Here is a 15,230-nt window from a genome sequence, read left to right as displayed (position 1 = left end):
TGGGGGGTACTAGATATTTGTGAGTCAGTGGGGGTAGTAAATATTTGTGAGTCAGTGGGGGGGTAGTAAATATTTGTGAGTCAGTGGGGGGGTACTAAATATTTGTGAGTCAGTGTGGGGTAGTAAATATTTGTGAGTCAGTGGGGGGGTACTGAATATTGGTGAGTCAGTGGGGGGTACTGAATATTGGTGAGTCAGTGTGGGGTACTGAATATTGGTGAGACAGTGTTGAGTATATTGGTGAGTTAATGTTGGGAACTTAATATTATTATTATTAATACTTATTATCAGCACATGTAGAATCTATGAATGGGCACAATTTTACTTCCCGTTTAAAATCTAGTAACCTGATAAAACCTTGCCAACATCACATCTCTAGTGAACAGTGCTGGATTTCTATATCCCGTTTTAGATTATATAGCAAAGTCCCTATATAGTGTTATGGCACACATTATACAAGTTTCATAACCTATTATATGTTTAAGTCATATTTTCTACAATCATCCATATTTTATACTGTACTTGAAGTGTAGTACAGTATAGATTTCTGAACCTTTTCTTCAGGGACAGTACATTCACCAGATCCTGTATAATTTTCTGAAACTCTTTGTCAGGACATTCCCCAATTTCTATTTATCTCCTTCTCTACATTCTACTCTCCCTGTTAAACAATCCCCTGACCCTTCTCAAAAATACTGTTTCCCAACTTCAAACCTTTAATAACCCTACATCCAAAATATCAATAAAATAGACGATGAAAATCACTTAAACCGGGACCTACATTTGTAGGTATATAAAGCATTGATTTAGAATTTGATATTTGATTAACTGATCAAATATATGGACAGCTGAATTATATACAAATATCAACTTGACGTCCAAACTGACATTTATACCTACCTTCACTTCTACGTGTGTCTGAGTATATTTATTCAGGGTCTGTATACTTGACCAGGCCTCCCTATTTTGGAAGAAAACTACCAAATTTTGCTTTGATTTTTTTACTTTTGAAATAAGTGGAAACCATTTTATCTTATTTTTTGCTTGAAATGATTAACTTTAAATTAAATCATGGCATTTTACACTATTGCTATTTTAAATGGTATCATTGAAAGTATTCATACATTATTTTTATACTTTGTTATAATTTCTTCATCCTCAAATATGAACGGTTGGCAAGTATGTTTACCTACTGGAAAACTTATTATGACCGTTGATGATCTACTGATAGAAATATTTATGAAGAGTTCTAGGCCTATAGAGATATAAGTAACATGATCTGTAGTCAGACTTTCTAGGCCTATACAGATATAAGTAAGATGATATGTTGTCAGACTTCCTAGACCTATAGAGATATAAGTAATATGATCTGTGTGTAGTGTAGTCACACTTTCTAGACCTATACAGATATAAGTAATATGATCTGTAGTCGCACTTTCTAGGCCTATAGAGATATAAGTAATATGATCGGTAGTCACACTTTCTAGGCCTATAGAGATATAAGTAATATGATCTGTGGGCAGACTTTCTAGGCCTATAGAGATATAAGTAATATGATCGGTAGTCACACTTTCTAGGCCTATAGAGATATAAGTAATATGATCGGTAGTCACACTTTCTAGGCCTATAGAGATATAAGTAATATGATCTGTGTGTAGTGTAGTCACACTTTCTAGACCTATACAGATATAAGTAATATGATCTGTAGTTCGACTTCCTAGGCCTATAGAAATACAAGTAATATGATCTGTAGTTCGACTTTCTAGGCCTATAGAAATACAAGTAATATGATCTGTAGTTCGACTTTCTAGGCCTATACAGATATAAGTAATATGATCTGTAGTTCGACTTCCTAGGCCTATAGAAATACAAGTAATATGATCTGTAGTTCGACTTTCTAGGCCTATAGAGATATAAGTAATATGATCTGTGTGTAGTGTAGTCACACTTTCTAGACCTATACAGATATAAGTAATATGATCTGTAGTCACACTTTCTAGACCTATAGAGATATAAGTAATATGATCGGTAGTCACACTTTCTAGGCCTATAGAGATATAAGTAATATGATTTGTATATACTAGCTGGTATAAGAAATGTCTGTGATCATATTAGTTTTTGACTGGTTAGTTCCTGTCTAATATGTCACTCAGTTTGTAAAGAAAGATGTGTCCGAAATCTACACCTGAAGTACAAACAATATCCACATTTCTGTCATGTATATCTACTGATGTTCTCAACCAAGCTGTGACGTAGACCTATGTATAGGTGACAGTATGAGAAGCCGCATGTCTGTATAGAAGATAACAAGGTATTTAAGGTAATGTTTATCCAATGTCACGTACAGGGGAAAAACATTCTAAAAATCTTACCTCTATGGCCACTTGACCCATTTACACAAGAAAAGAATTATTACCAGTATATGATATCATACAGATCATGGTATGATCAACTTCGACTTGTTTTCGTTTATTGCCATTAACTTCAGTTTTCAGAAATATTACATTGAAGAGAAAATTTAAGTAACAGTAATAAAAATTCCTTTTAGATGAGGAAATATTAAAAAATAGATAAATTCTTGACAATTTTTTTCTAAAAATAGATGAATTGCATGTTGACAACTAATCTTTAGTACTTTCATATCTTCAGGGAGATTCTTCTGACTGCAGGCATGTGGATTTTATATATATCATCAGATGCTATATTGACCAATGTTATTTACCTTAGGTAACCCCGAAACATAATGGTGACATATATTTATGATAAAGAATGTACAGCAGTAAGTAATGACAGTCTGTAATTCAGAAGGAAAATAAGTTGTTTGATAACTCTGTGGATAAACACTACGATGACTATCATCCAAGGACATTTTGCACATTTACACTGGCACCAATATACCGTAATTATACTGACACCAGTCTACTGTAATAACACCGGTACCATTCTTTCGAGGTACTAGTGTATTTCCTGCTGTGTAATTACTAGAATTTGGCTTTGAAGGTCATCACAAGAGGGACCCTGTAACCCCCAAAGTGAGGCGCCCCTATATTCTAAGGCCCCGTTCTTATCTCCTGACACAGATAGGCTATAGCTACCTACAAACACAATGACCCAAACCAATTTATTAAGTTCAAAAGTCCCTTCAATTTCATTTCACCTTCTCAACCTATTTTCCGTAGTGAGTACTCCCTGTTGCCCTTGTCCATATCCGTTATTTGTGTACCTGGAGTTAGACGACTTCTGCTAATACACGAAACCCGCAAATTTCAAAGACAACATTTACAATTTAATCTTCAAAACAACTGGAACAGTGCCAAGTGACATCAAACATAGGATCAGTGTGCAGAAATCAAGAGACTTGTTTATTCAAACTTCACTGAGCTTATTTCTATAGGTCCATATCTCACCCAACTTTATCAAGACTGTCACCTTGGATTATACTAGACACAGTTCAGATCCAATCTTTTATGAGTAAAAGATTTTTATTACATATCTACCTTAGTTCATACCGATACTGGTGGGCTTTACTCTCTGTTAGAACATACATGTAGTGTCATTTACGAAATAAAGCGCAACAGTATTATATATTTTTAAAACATTTTCAAACATGTTGTATTTTTTATTACAGGCCAAGTCCTAAAAATATGTCTATTTAGGCCGTGTACATTATAATTGTCAACAATATTTCAGTGGGAAAAGAATTCCAGACCAAGTTTTCACCCCACAAATGTATATAACAGGTAGGTAACGAGCTGGAATTTAGATGTGTCTGTCACCACTGCATACAGAACTGGGCCTGCTGCGTGTGTGTTCTTGATCAAGATTAAAAACACAAATCAGAGTCCAAGTTTGGTGGATTTTCACTCCTGTAGAGTAGATGTGTGCAGACTAACATGTACAGTATTACAACATACATGCAATGATAATTAATGGCACAATGGTCAAACCAAACTGTGTCTTATATTTTATTATATTAAATAAGAAATGTAATAGACATCCGACTAGGCATTAAAAGTAATCAGTAACTTTAGAATGAAAGTGGTAACAGAAACACTAAAACAATTGTCGTTTTTATGACTTAACCGAGTAGAAATTGACAATAATACAGTGTTTGTGATTTTGTATTTGATATATTTGAGATGTGTTAGATACAGACACTGTTGGTTCGATTGAGTCTGAATTAGTCAGACTGTAGTATTATAATGGAGCCAAGTTTGAGGACATGATACAATTAATACATGGAATTCATTCAATCACTTTTCACTAAACAACTCCAGTTTGACATTTACTTACATTTCAAAAGTTTGACATAGATTATCAGCTGTTTGACATTGACTATCAGCTGTTTGATATTGACTATCAGCTCTTTGATAGTCAATATCAAACAGCTGATAATCAGTGTCAAACTTCTGATAGTCGATATCAAAGAGCTGATAGTCAATATCAAACAGCTAATAGTCAATGTCAAACAGCTGACAGTCAATGTCAAACAGCTGATAGTCAGTGTCCAACAACTGATAGTCGATATCAAAGAGCTGATAGTCAATATAAAACAGCTGATAGTCAATGTCAAACAGCTGATAGTCAGTGTCAAACAACTGATAGTCGATATCAAAGAGCTGATAGTCAATATAAAACAGCTGATAGTCAATATCAAACAGCTGATAGTCAATGTCAAACAACTGATCAATGTCAAATAACTGATCAATGTCAAACAGCTGATCAATGTCAAACAGCTGATCAATGTCAAACAGCTGTTTGACATTGATCAGCTGTTTGACATTGATCAGCTGTTTGACATTGATCAGTTATTTGACATTGATCAGTTGTTTGACATTGACTATCAGCTGTTTGACATTGATCAGCTGTGTGACATTGATCAGCTGTTTGACATTGATCAGTTATTTGACATTGATCAGTTGTTTGACATTGACTATCAGCTGTTTGATATCGACTATCTGCTGTTTGATATTGACTATCAGCTGTTTGATATCGACTATCAGTTGTTTGACATTGACTATCAGCTGTTTGATATCGACTATCAGTTGTTTGACATTGACTATCAGCTGTTTGACATTGATCAGCTGTTTGACATTGATCAGCTGTTTGACATTGATCAGTTATTTGACATTGATCAGTTGTTTGACATTGACTATCAGCTGTTTGATATCGACTATCTGCTGTTTGACATTGACTATCAGCTGTCTGATATTGACTATCAGTTGTTTGACATTGACTATTAGCTGTTTGATATTGACTATCAGTTGTTTGACATTGACTATCAGCTGTTTGATATTGACTATCTGTTGTTTGACATTGACTATCAGCTGTTTGACATTGACTATCAGTTGTTTGATATCGACTATCAGTTGTTTGACATTGACTATCAGATGTTTGACATTGACTATCAGCTGTTTGACATTGACTATCAGCTGTTTGTCATTGACTATCAGCTGTTTGACATTGACTATCAGTTGTTTTGACATTGACTATCAGCTGTTTGATATCGACTATCAGCTGTTTGACATTGACTATCAGCTGTCTGACATTGACTATCAGCTGTTTGATATTGACTATCAACTCTTTGATATCGACTATCAGTTGTTTGACATTGACTATCAGATGTTTGACATTGACTATCAGCTGTTTGACATTGACTATCAGCTATTTGACATTGACTATCAGTTGTTTGATATTGACTATCAGCTGTTTGATATCGACTATCAGTTGTTTGACATTGACTATCAGCTGTTTGATATTGACTATCAGTTGTTTTGACATTGACTATCAGCTGTTTGATATCGACTATCAGCTGTTTGATATCGCCTATCAGCTGTTTGACATTGACTATCAGCTGTTTGTCATTGACTATCAGCTGTTTGACATTGACTATCAGCTGTCTGACATTGACTATCAGCTGTTTGATATTGACTATCAGTTGTTTTGACATTGACTATCAGCTGTTTGATATCGACTATCAGCTGTTTGATATCGCCTATCAGCTGTTTGACATTGACTATCAGCTGTTTGTCATTGACTATCAGCTGTTTGACATTGACTATCAGTTGTTTGATATCGACTATCAGCTGTTTGACAATGACTATCAGCTGTTTGATATTGACTATCAGTTGTTTGACATTGACTATCAGATGTTTGACATTGACTATCAGCTGTTTGACATTGACTATCAGTTGTTTTGACATTGACTATCAGCTGTTTGATATCGACTATCAGTTGTTTGACATTGACTATCAGATGTTTGACATTGACTATCAGCTGTTTGACATTGATCAGTTGTTTGACATTGACTATCAGCTGTTTGACATTGACTATCAGTTGTTTGATATCGACTATCAGTTGTTTGACATTGACTATCAGATGTTTGACATTGACTATCAGCTGTTTGACATTGATCAGTTGTTTGACATTGATCAGTTATTTGACATTGATCAGTTGTTTGACATTGACTATCAGCTGTTTGACATTGACTATCAGCTGTTTGACATTGATCAGTTGTTTTATATTGACTATCAGCTGTTTGACATTGATCAGTTGTTTGACATTGACTATCAGCTGTTTGACATTGACTATCAGCTGTTTTACATTGACTATCAGCTGTTTGACATTGATCAGTTGTTTTATATTGACTATCAGCTGTTTGACATTGATCAGTTGTTTGACATTGATCAGTTGTTTTGACATTGATCAGGTGTTTGACATTGACTATCAGTTCTTTGATATTGACTATCAGCTGTTTGATATCGACTATCAGCTGTTTGATATTGACTATAAGCTGAATGATATTGACTATCAGCTGTTTTACATTGACTATCAGCTGTTTGACATTGATCAGTTGTTTGACATTGATCAGTTGTTTTGACATTGATCAGTTGTTTGACATTGACTATCAGTTCTTTGATATTGACTATCAGCTGTTTGATATCGACTATCAGCTGTTTGACAATGACTATCAGTTGTTTGACAATGACTATCAGCTGTTTTACATTGACTATCAGCTGTTTGACATTGACTATCAGCTGTTTTACATTGACTATCAGCTGTTTGACATTGACTATCAGCTGTTTGATATTGACTATCAGCTCTTTGATATCGACTATCAGCTCTTTGATATCGACTATCAGTTGTTTGACATTGACTATCAGCTGTTTGACATTGATCAGTTGTTTGACATTGATCAGTTGTTTGACATTGATCAGCTGTTTGACATTGACTATCAGCTGTTTGGCATTGACTATCAGCTGTTTGATATTGATTATCAGCTGTTTGACTTTCAGAAGTTTGACATTGACTTTCAGTAGTTTGACATTGATTATCAGCTGTTTGACATTAACTTTAGGTAGTTTGACATTGACTTTCAGTAGTTTGACATTGACTATCAGCTGTGGGACATTTACTTTCAGAAGTTTGACATTGACTTTCAGAAGTTTGACATTGACTTTCAGAAGTTTGACATGGACTTTCAGTAGCTTGAAATTGACTATACATAGCTGTTTGACATTGAGTGTAACTGCTCCGAGTCAAAAGTACAGCCAGATTTTGACACTGACCTTTAGATGGCAATCAACATGTAATTTGTATACAATCTTTAGGTTCCCTTTTTTTTTCATTTTTTGATATTTGTACTTTAGAACACTATTCAAATCACTGATTTATGGTTAAAATTTCACTAACTTCATAAATCTATCCTATAAGTCCTGACTATCAGCACAGCAATTTGTAATCTGGAAATTTACTGATACTTGCATGTTGGAAACAAATATCGGGGTTAGATATAAAGTTATCCTGTTTGTGCTGTCCAACACAGAAAGCACTAATCAGGAGTGTCAATACTCCCTCAGACACACAGCTCGTCCCTATTGGTTTAGTGTGGGGGCTCTGTGTCAGACAGCCACTCATGATGGTCATCTCTGTTGACAAGTGAAAATGTAGCACTATTATTTAACTGGTAGGCAAATATTTAATTTCCTAACATGCTTTTAAAGTGTTGTGTCATTCCAACAGTTACAACATGATGGTGTACCTGTATAATCTCTCATTGATCAGTACTATAGAACAAAGTCAACAAACTTTAAATCACTGCCAGGGAAACAGGTCACAAATGTCACTTCATTTTTATACACGTCTTGTTAATTACTGTACCCACAGGCTAGCTGTTCCCTCCCTGACTCCCCATAGAACAAGAATTGTACATATTCTAGATTTATTCCCTCCCTGACTCACCATTCAACAAGAATTGTACATATTCTAGATCTATTCCCCTACCAGCTGACTCACCATTCAACAAGAATTGTACATATTCTATCTAGATCTATTCCCTCCCTGACTCACCATTCAACAAGAATTGTTCATATTCTAGATCTATTTCCTCCCTGACTCACCATTCAACAAGAATTGTATGTATTCTAGACCTATTCCCTCCCTAACTCACCATTCAACAAGAATTGTACGTATTCTAGTTCTATTCCCTCCCTAACTCACCATTCAACAAGAATTAAACGTATTCTAGTTCTATTCCCTCCCTGACTCACCATTCAACAAGAATTGTACGTATTCTAGATCTATTCCCCTACCAGCTGACTCACCATTCAACAAGAATTGTACATATTCTATCTAGATCTATTCCCTCCCTGACTCCCCATACAACAAGAATTGTACATATTCTAGATTTCTTCCCTTTCTTGTCTCTAAGTTATACCATACAACCAAATTGTAGGCCTCAGGCTTATTAGTCCCATTGAACAAGAATCAGCTAAGTATTTAGAAGTAGGGTTTTAAATAATACACTTCAGTGTGGTAGTTATATCGTCGGAGTTTCATAAAATTGTAGGCGTGGTCAAGACAATATTCCATCTACAGACAGACATACAGATAGACAACCCGATTCTAGTATACCCCCTTAACTAGTTTGTATATCAGGAAAGTAATGATTTAAGCCCTTATAGGTGCATTCTAATTTATCACAGTCAAAAAAGTTAGTTTATAAAACGACCCGCACACTCCTGCTCAATGACACACATTCAATCTAATATTTATTCTCCTTAAATTTAAAATGAAAAAAATCACCTGGTACGCCAAGAAAGCCCATTATATATGGTAGTTTAAAATCAATTAGATGTTGTTAATTTGAGTGCTGATCACCTGTTATACCCACAGGGTATATCTGTCTGGTTAATAGTGGGCTATATATCAACAGTTCAACAACACTACAATGTAATCACTGGAATGAGCTCATTGATTTCATTGACAAAGATTAAATAACCACTATCTTCATCTTTTAACATAGAAATTTGTTATTTGAAATATTGGAGAAAACAAATATAAAATATATATATATATTTTAAGCTTGCACAGTACACATATCAATCAAAAGAATATTTTGAAATACAGTTTTCAAATCCATGAGTTTCCTACCCTGAGAGAGTTCCTAGCCTATGAATTTCCTACCCTGAGAGAGTTCCTAGTCTACTGAGTTTCCTACCCTGAGAGAGTTCCTAGCCTACTGTGTTTCCTACCCTGAGAGAGTTCCTAGCCTACTGAGTGTCCTACCCTGAGAGAGTTCCTAGCATACTGAGTGTCCTACCCTGAGAGAGTTCCTAGCATACTGAGTTTCCTACCCTGAGAAATTTCCTAGCCTATGAATTTCTTACCCTAAGAGAGTTCCTAGCCTACTGAGTTTCCTACCCTGAGAGAGTTCCTAGCCTACTGTGTTTCCTACCCTGAGAGAGTTCCTAGCCTACTGAGTGTCCTACCCTGAGAGAGTTCCTAGCATACTGAGTGTCCTACCCTGAGAGAGTTCCTAGTCTACTGAGTTTCCTACCCTGAGAGAGTTCCTAGCCTACTGAGTTTCCTACCCTGAGAGAGTTCCTAGCCTACTGAGTTTCCTACCCTGAGAGAGTTCCTAGCCTACTGAGTTTCCTACCCTGAGAGAGTTCCTAGCCTACTGAGTTTCCTACCCTGAGAGAGTTCCTAGCCTACTGAGTTTCCTACCCTGAGAGAGTTCCTAGCCTACTGAGTTTCCTACCCTGAGAGAGTTCCTAGCCTACTGAGTTTCCTACCCTGAGAGAGTTCCTAGCCTACTGAGTTTCCTACCCTGAGAGAGTTCCTAGCCTGTGAGTTTCCTACCCTGAAAGAGTTCCTAGCCTGTGAGTTTCCTACCATGAGAGAATTCCTAGCATACTGAATTTCTTACCTTGAGAGAGTTCCTAGCCTATGAGTTTTCTACCATGAGAGAGTTCCTAGCCAACTGAGTTACCTACCCAGAGAGAATTCCTAGTCTAAGTATTTTCTACCATGAGAGAATTCCTAGCATACTGAGTTTCTTACCTTGAGAGAATTCCTAGCAAACAGAGTTTCTTACCCTGAGAGAGTTCCTAGCCTACTGTGTTTCTTACCCTAAGAGAGTTCCTAGCCTATGAGTTATTTACCCTGAGAGAGTTCCTAGTCTACTGAGTTTCCTACCCTGAGAGAGTTGCTAGCCTACTGAGTTTCCTACCCTGAGAGAGGTCCTAGCCTACTGAGTTTCCTACCTTGAGAGAGTTCCTAGCCTACTGAGGTTCCTACCCTGAGAGAGTTCCTAGCATACTGAGTTTCATACCATGAGAGAGTTCCTAGCCTATGAGTTATCTACCCTAAGAGAGTTCCTAGTCTACTGAGTTTCTTACCCTGAGAGAGTTCCTAGCCTATGAGTTATCTACCCTAAGAGAGTTCCTAGTCTACTGAGTTTCCTACCCTAAGAGAGTTCCTAGTCTACTGTGTTACCTACCCTGAGAGAGTTCCTAGCTCACTGAGTTACCTATAATGAGAGAATTCCTAGCCTACTGAGTTTCCTACCTGAGAGAGTTCCTAGTCTATGAGTTTCCTTTTTCTGTGAGTGTGCTTACCAAATTTAAGTTTTCTACCCCAAGAGTAACTTACCTGACTAACCTAACTAGGTGTTTAGATCCTTACTCAGAATGTGTCTGCCCTGTTAAAATGTTAATTCTCATCCCTTAGACTTTCCTAACATGAGAGTTCATGAGTTTCCTTATCTTAGAGTTCCCTAACCTATGAGACTCATATACATATCATCATTCTCATATTCCTGTTCATGAAATAAAAAGCTGTCTTCAAGGAAGGGCAGATGTATCTAACATTTTCATAATGATGTAAAAATGATGATGTCAATATATTCATAGCTGTAGTGAATTCTAGCTGAACCTTAATTATGGTTATATAGTGCAAAACTAAGTTATGGCAAATATATAGATTCTTTTAAAAACAAATTGGGTTGGACAATTTTGAAAATTGAAATCAGTTGGTTTAAGATATTTTGTATGCAAATTTTAAACTTTCAGAATACCAAATGTACTTGTGCAGTGTAGTAAAGATTTATCACTGTGGAATTGTTTACAGTCAATAAACAAACAGATATGAATTATGGTCTACCTGTTCAACTTGCATGTATATTGCACCTGGTCAAATACATAAATAACAATCTACCTGTTGACTGGAGGAGACGTTTTTATGTAATATACCAGTGATTTAAGTATTGTAGACATGTAGGTGTGTACGTAAACTAATAACGTCCATCCTTCTATTTCCTAGTCTCAAAGATCTGATATAAACCACTAAACATCACTAAACCTGTGAATTATATACATATAATTAAAACCTATAAAATTAATTAAATTTCTAATGGAAATCTAGAAGGATAAAATGTACATTAATGCTTTTATTAAATCTTCAATAAGCTATTCTATTGTAACCTTATTTATAATCAAAACCAAAGGCTTACCGTGATGACTTCCATGTAGGTACAGATAACCATTAGGGGAGTGAATGGGTGGTAGAGGGTTATTGGAGGTAGTGATAGAGGGTTATTGGAGGGAGTGATAGAGGGTTATTGGAAGGATTGTAGAGGGTAAGTGGAAGGAGTGGTAGAGGGTTAGTGGAAGGAGTGGTAGAGGGTTAGTGGAGGGAGTGGTGGAGGGTTAGTGGAGGGAGTGGTAGAGGGTTAGTGGAGGAAGTGGTAGAGGGTTAGTGGAGGAAGTGGTAGAGGGAGATTGGAGGTAATGGAAGAGGGGGAGTGGAGAGAGTGGTAGAGGGTAAGTGGATGGAGTGGTAGAGGGTTATCAGAGGGAGTGGTAGAGGGTTAGTGGAAGGAGTGGAAGAGGGTTAGTAGGAGTAGTATTCCAGGGCTAGATTTGAGGATGTAGTATTGTTAGGTTTGACTTGAGGAGGTAGTATTGTTAGGTTTGACTTGAGGAGGTAGTATTGTTAGGTTTGACTTGAGGAAGTATTCTAGATTTACATTTGAGGAAATAATGTTCTTAAGTTAGATTTGAGGAGGTAGTATTATGGGGTTGGATTTGAGGGGGTGGTATTGTATGATGAGATATAAGGAGGTAGTATTATGGTGTAAAATTTAAGGAGTTATTATTATCCCATTAGATTTGAGTAGGTATTATTGTGTGGTAAGATTTGAAGAGGTAGTATTGTAGTATTGTAGGACATGATTTAAGGAGGTAGTATTGTAGTATTGTAGGACATGATTTAAAGAGGCAGTATTGTGACGTCAGATTTGAGGAGGTATTATTGTGGGGTGAGAATTAAGGCGGTAGTTTTGTAGTTTTAGATTTGAGAGGGTGGTATTGTGGGGTTTGATTTGAGGTGGTAGTTTTGTGGTGTAAGTTTTAACGAGGTAGTATTGTAGGGTAAGATTTGAGGAGGTGGTATTGAAGGGCTAGATTTGAGAAGGTAGTTTTCTTGGGACAGACTTAAGGAGGTAGTATTGTAGGATAACATAGGTGGTAGTATTCTAATCTTAGATTTAAAGAAGTTGTATATATTTCAGTGTTAGATATGAGTTGATAGTATACTAAATTTATATTTGAACATTTAGTATTCTATTTTAGACCGGAGGTGATAGTATTTTAGAGTCAGATATGAGGGGTTGGTACCAGTATTGGACGAGAAGAAGTATTCCATGGTTAGATTTGAGGAGGTAGTATACATACTTCTATCTTGATGAGGTCTAGACGCTTGAGTTTGCGATGTGTCTCCTCCACAGCAGTCGACGACTTGCAGCAACAGGAAGTCCACATGGCACACTGTATGACTGACACAACCCAGTGGATGATGGTCACTACACCTAATGTTATGTACACTGTCCAGGTTGCAGACTGCTCATCCTCGCCACCACTGTACACAGTGCTCGTCACAATGACCAGCACCACAAGCCACACACAGTCCTCAAACAGAAGAAACTTCAGCAGTGTCTTGCCATGCTGCAACAGCTGAGCCTGCCACACGTTAGGAGAGGCTGAATGGATCCGGTTGTTAAAACCCTTCCAGTTCTTAACTGCACTTATCACAAATGTTATTGTCGCTAGACATAAAGCGATCCATATTATAAAGAAAATAAGGATGCCAAACTTGTCCCCAGTGTCTCCAGGCTTGCTGATCTTGAAACAGGTGACAGTGTGTGAAGCTATAGTGGTGAAGAACTCAATGGGGATGACTGGCAGAATGGACAGAAGGATGGAGATGATCTTCTGTGGGATGACCACTACCAGGAACACGTTACGATGAAAAGAGGAGATCTGTGATGACTTGCCAGGGTTGTATATCCCTAGCAGTATAATGCCAGCTGTCAGGAAACCACAAACACTATCGAATATCCCAAACTGTACAAAAAATCCTGCTGCTGAACAAACTTCACTTGCACTGGTTTTTTGGAAGACAAAAAATAAGATTAAGCCCACTCCCACAAATAGATGTGCTATGTCGATAGTGAGGAGGGCGTACTTCCAGAGTTTAGGGAGGGAGAACTCGCGTGACACTTTATACAGGAGTGTTAAAAGGTTGGCGGTGAAGCCCACTAGTGCTAGTGTTAACAGGCCCAGCTCCGATACCTGACTGGTGTAAGGCCTATCTGCCATGCTCCGCTCAAATTATATATAATCAATGCAAACAGACAAGTATACAAAGCTCAGGTAAACTCAGGTAGGCCCATAGCACATAGGTAACACGTTCCATTAATTTTCCTTAAGATTAGAAGCCACTCCAGCATATAGGTTCCTTTTGTAATTCACATTACTTGGCATTAAAAATATTGACAGTGGCCGATTCCTGGCCTTTAAAATGTATACCTATAAGTTTCAGGCTGGGTTGTGTCGGATCATCTTTACTGAATGATCGTACCTCTGTGATATCAAATAACGGCACATGTCTGTGGCTTGTGTAGCAATCCATTGCAATCTGAAATAAAAACAGGTAACATTATCCATCACTTGAAATATACACCGATAGGTCATTGATATTACCTAGTTGATATTTTACAATAGCAATTGAACACTTAAAAGAAGTACATTGTATAATTATATGTACATGGTAAAGTTCTACTCAAATAACTAATCTAAATAAACCAAATTAGCAATCATTACCTGAACATAGGAAAATGGTAATGTGTGATTATTCCTAAAAAAAACACCTCACCAAAGGAATATCCTGGCAGTCAGGGATTCGTAGACTAAAACATCAGGAATATTGAAGATATAGGTAAATCAATAGAAATACATACAAGAAACTAATAAAATTTCCTTCGTACACCTGTGTATCTGTACGTCTCTGGACATAGTGTATCTGTATGTTTCTGGATATGTCTCTGGACACAGATATGAAAACAAAAGTTATTAAAGCCACAGATCCTTTGAGGCTAGAAGACTATGGTTATTATTTTATAATCTATGTGTGGTATGCTTCACTGAACTTTGCTGGCCCCATGGATTGGTAACTGGACGGAGAAAATTGTATTTTTTTAATTCATATTTCTAATTGGCAATATCAAACCTGTATAACAGAACTCCAGGTGACATAGGTGTTATACTGATCACACTGCCATCATGCTAACCAGAGTTCCAGTATACAGGATGGACTAACAGTTCCTTTATACAACTCGATATAAAGATCAATGTTACTCTATGGACCAACAACTCAATATAAAGATCAATGTAACTCTACAGAACAACTCAATATAAAGGTAAATGTAACTCTACAGAACAACTCAATAAAAAGGTCAATGTTACTGTACAGAACAACTCAATATAAAGGTCAATGTTACTCTACAGAACAACTCAATATAAAGATCAATGTAACTGTAAAGAACAACTCAATATAAAGGTCAATGTTACTGTACAGAACAACTCAATATAAAGGTCACTGTTACTCTA

The 15,230-nt window shown here is 36.7% G+C and overlaps 1 protein-coding gene across 1 annotated transcript in view; it reads right to left on the bottom strand.

Annotated features, from left to right (window-relative positions):
- The window catches only part of LOC110456731, a 68,237-nt gene that overhangs the window by 19,570 nt on the left and 33,437 nt on the right, over positions 1–15,230 (bottom strand). Inside the window, exon 3 of the mRNA XM_021507647.1 lies at positions 13,017–14,259. Within this exon, the coding sequence (XP_021363322.1) occupies positions 13,017–13,940 (924 nt within the window). The 5' untranslated portion in view covers positions 13,941–14,259. The remainder of the gene's footprint in view (positions 1–13,016; positions 14,260–15,230) is intronic.

The sequence above is a fragment of the Mizuhopecten yessoensis genome, unplaced genomic scaffold, assembly GCF_002113885.1.
Source record: "Mizuhopecten yessoensis strain PY_sf001 unplaced genomic scaffold, ASM211388v2 scaffold8839.2, whole genome shotgun sequence".
Taxonomy (NCBI): domain Eukaryota; kingdom Metazoa; phylum Mollusca; class Bivalvia; order Pectinida; family Pectinidae; genus Mizuhopecten; species Mizuhopecten yessoensis.
The sequence above is the reverse complement of the archived record's forward strand: the minus strand, read 5'-3'. Positions and strand labels throughout refer to the sequence as shown.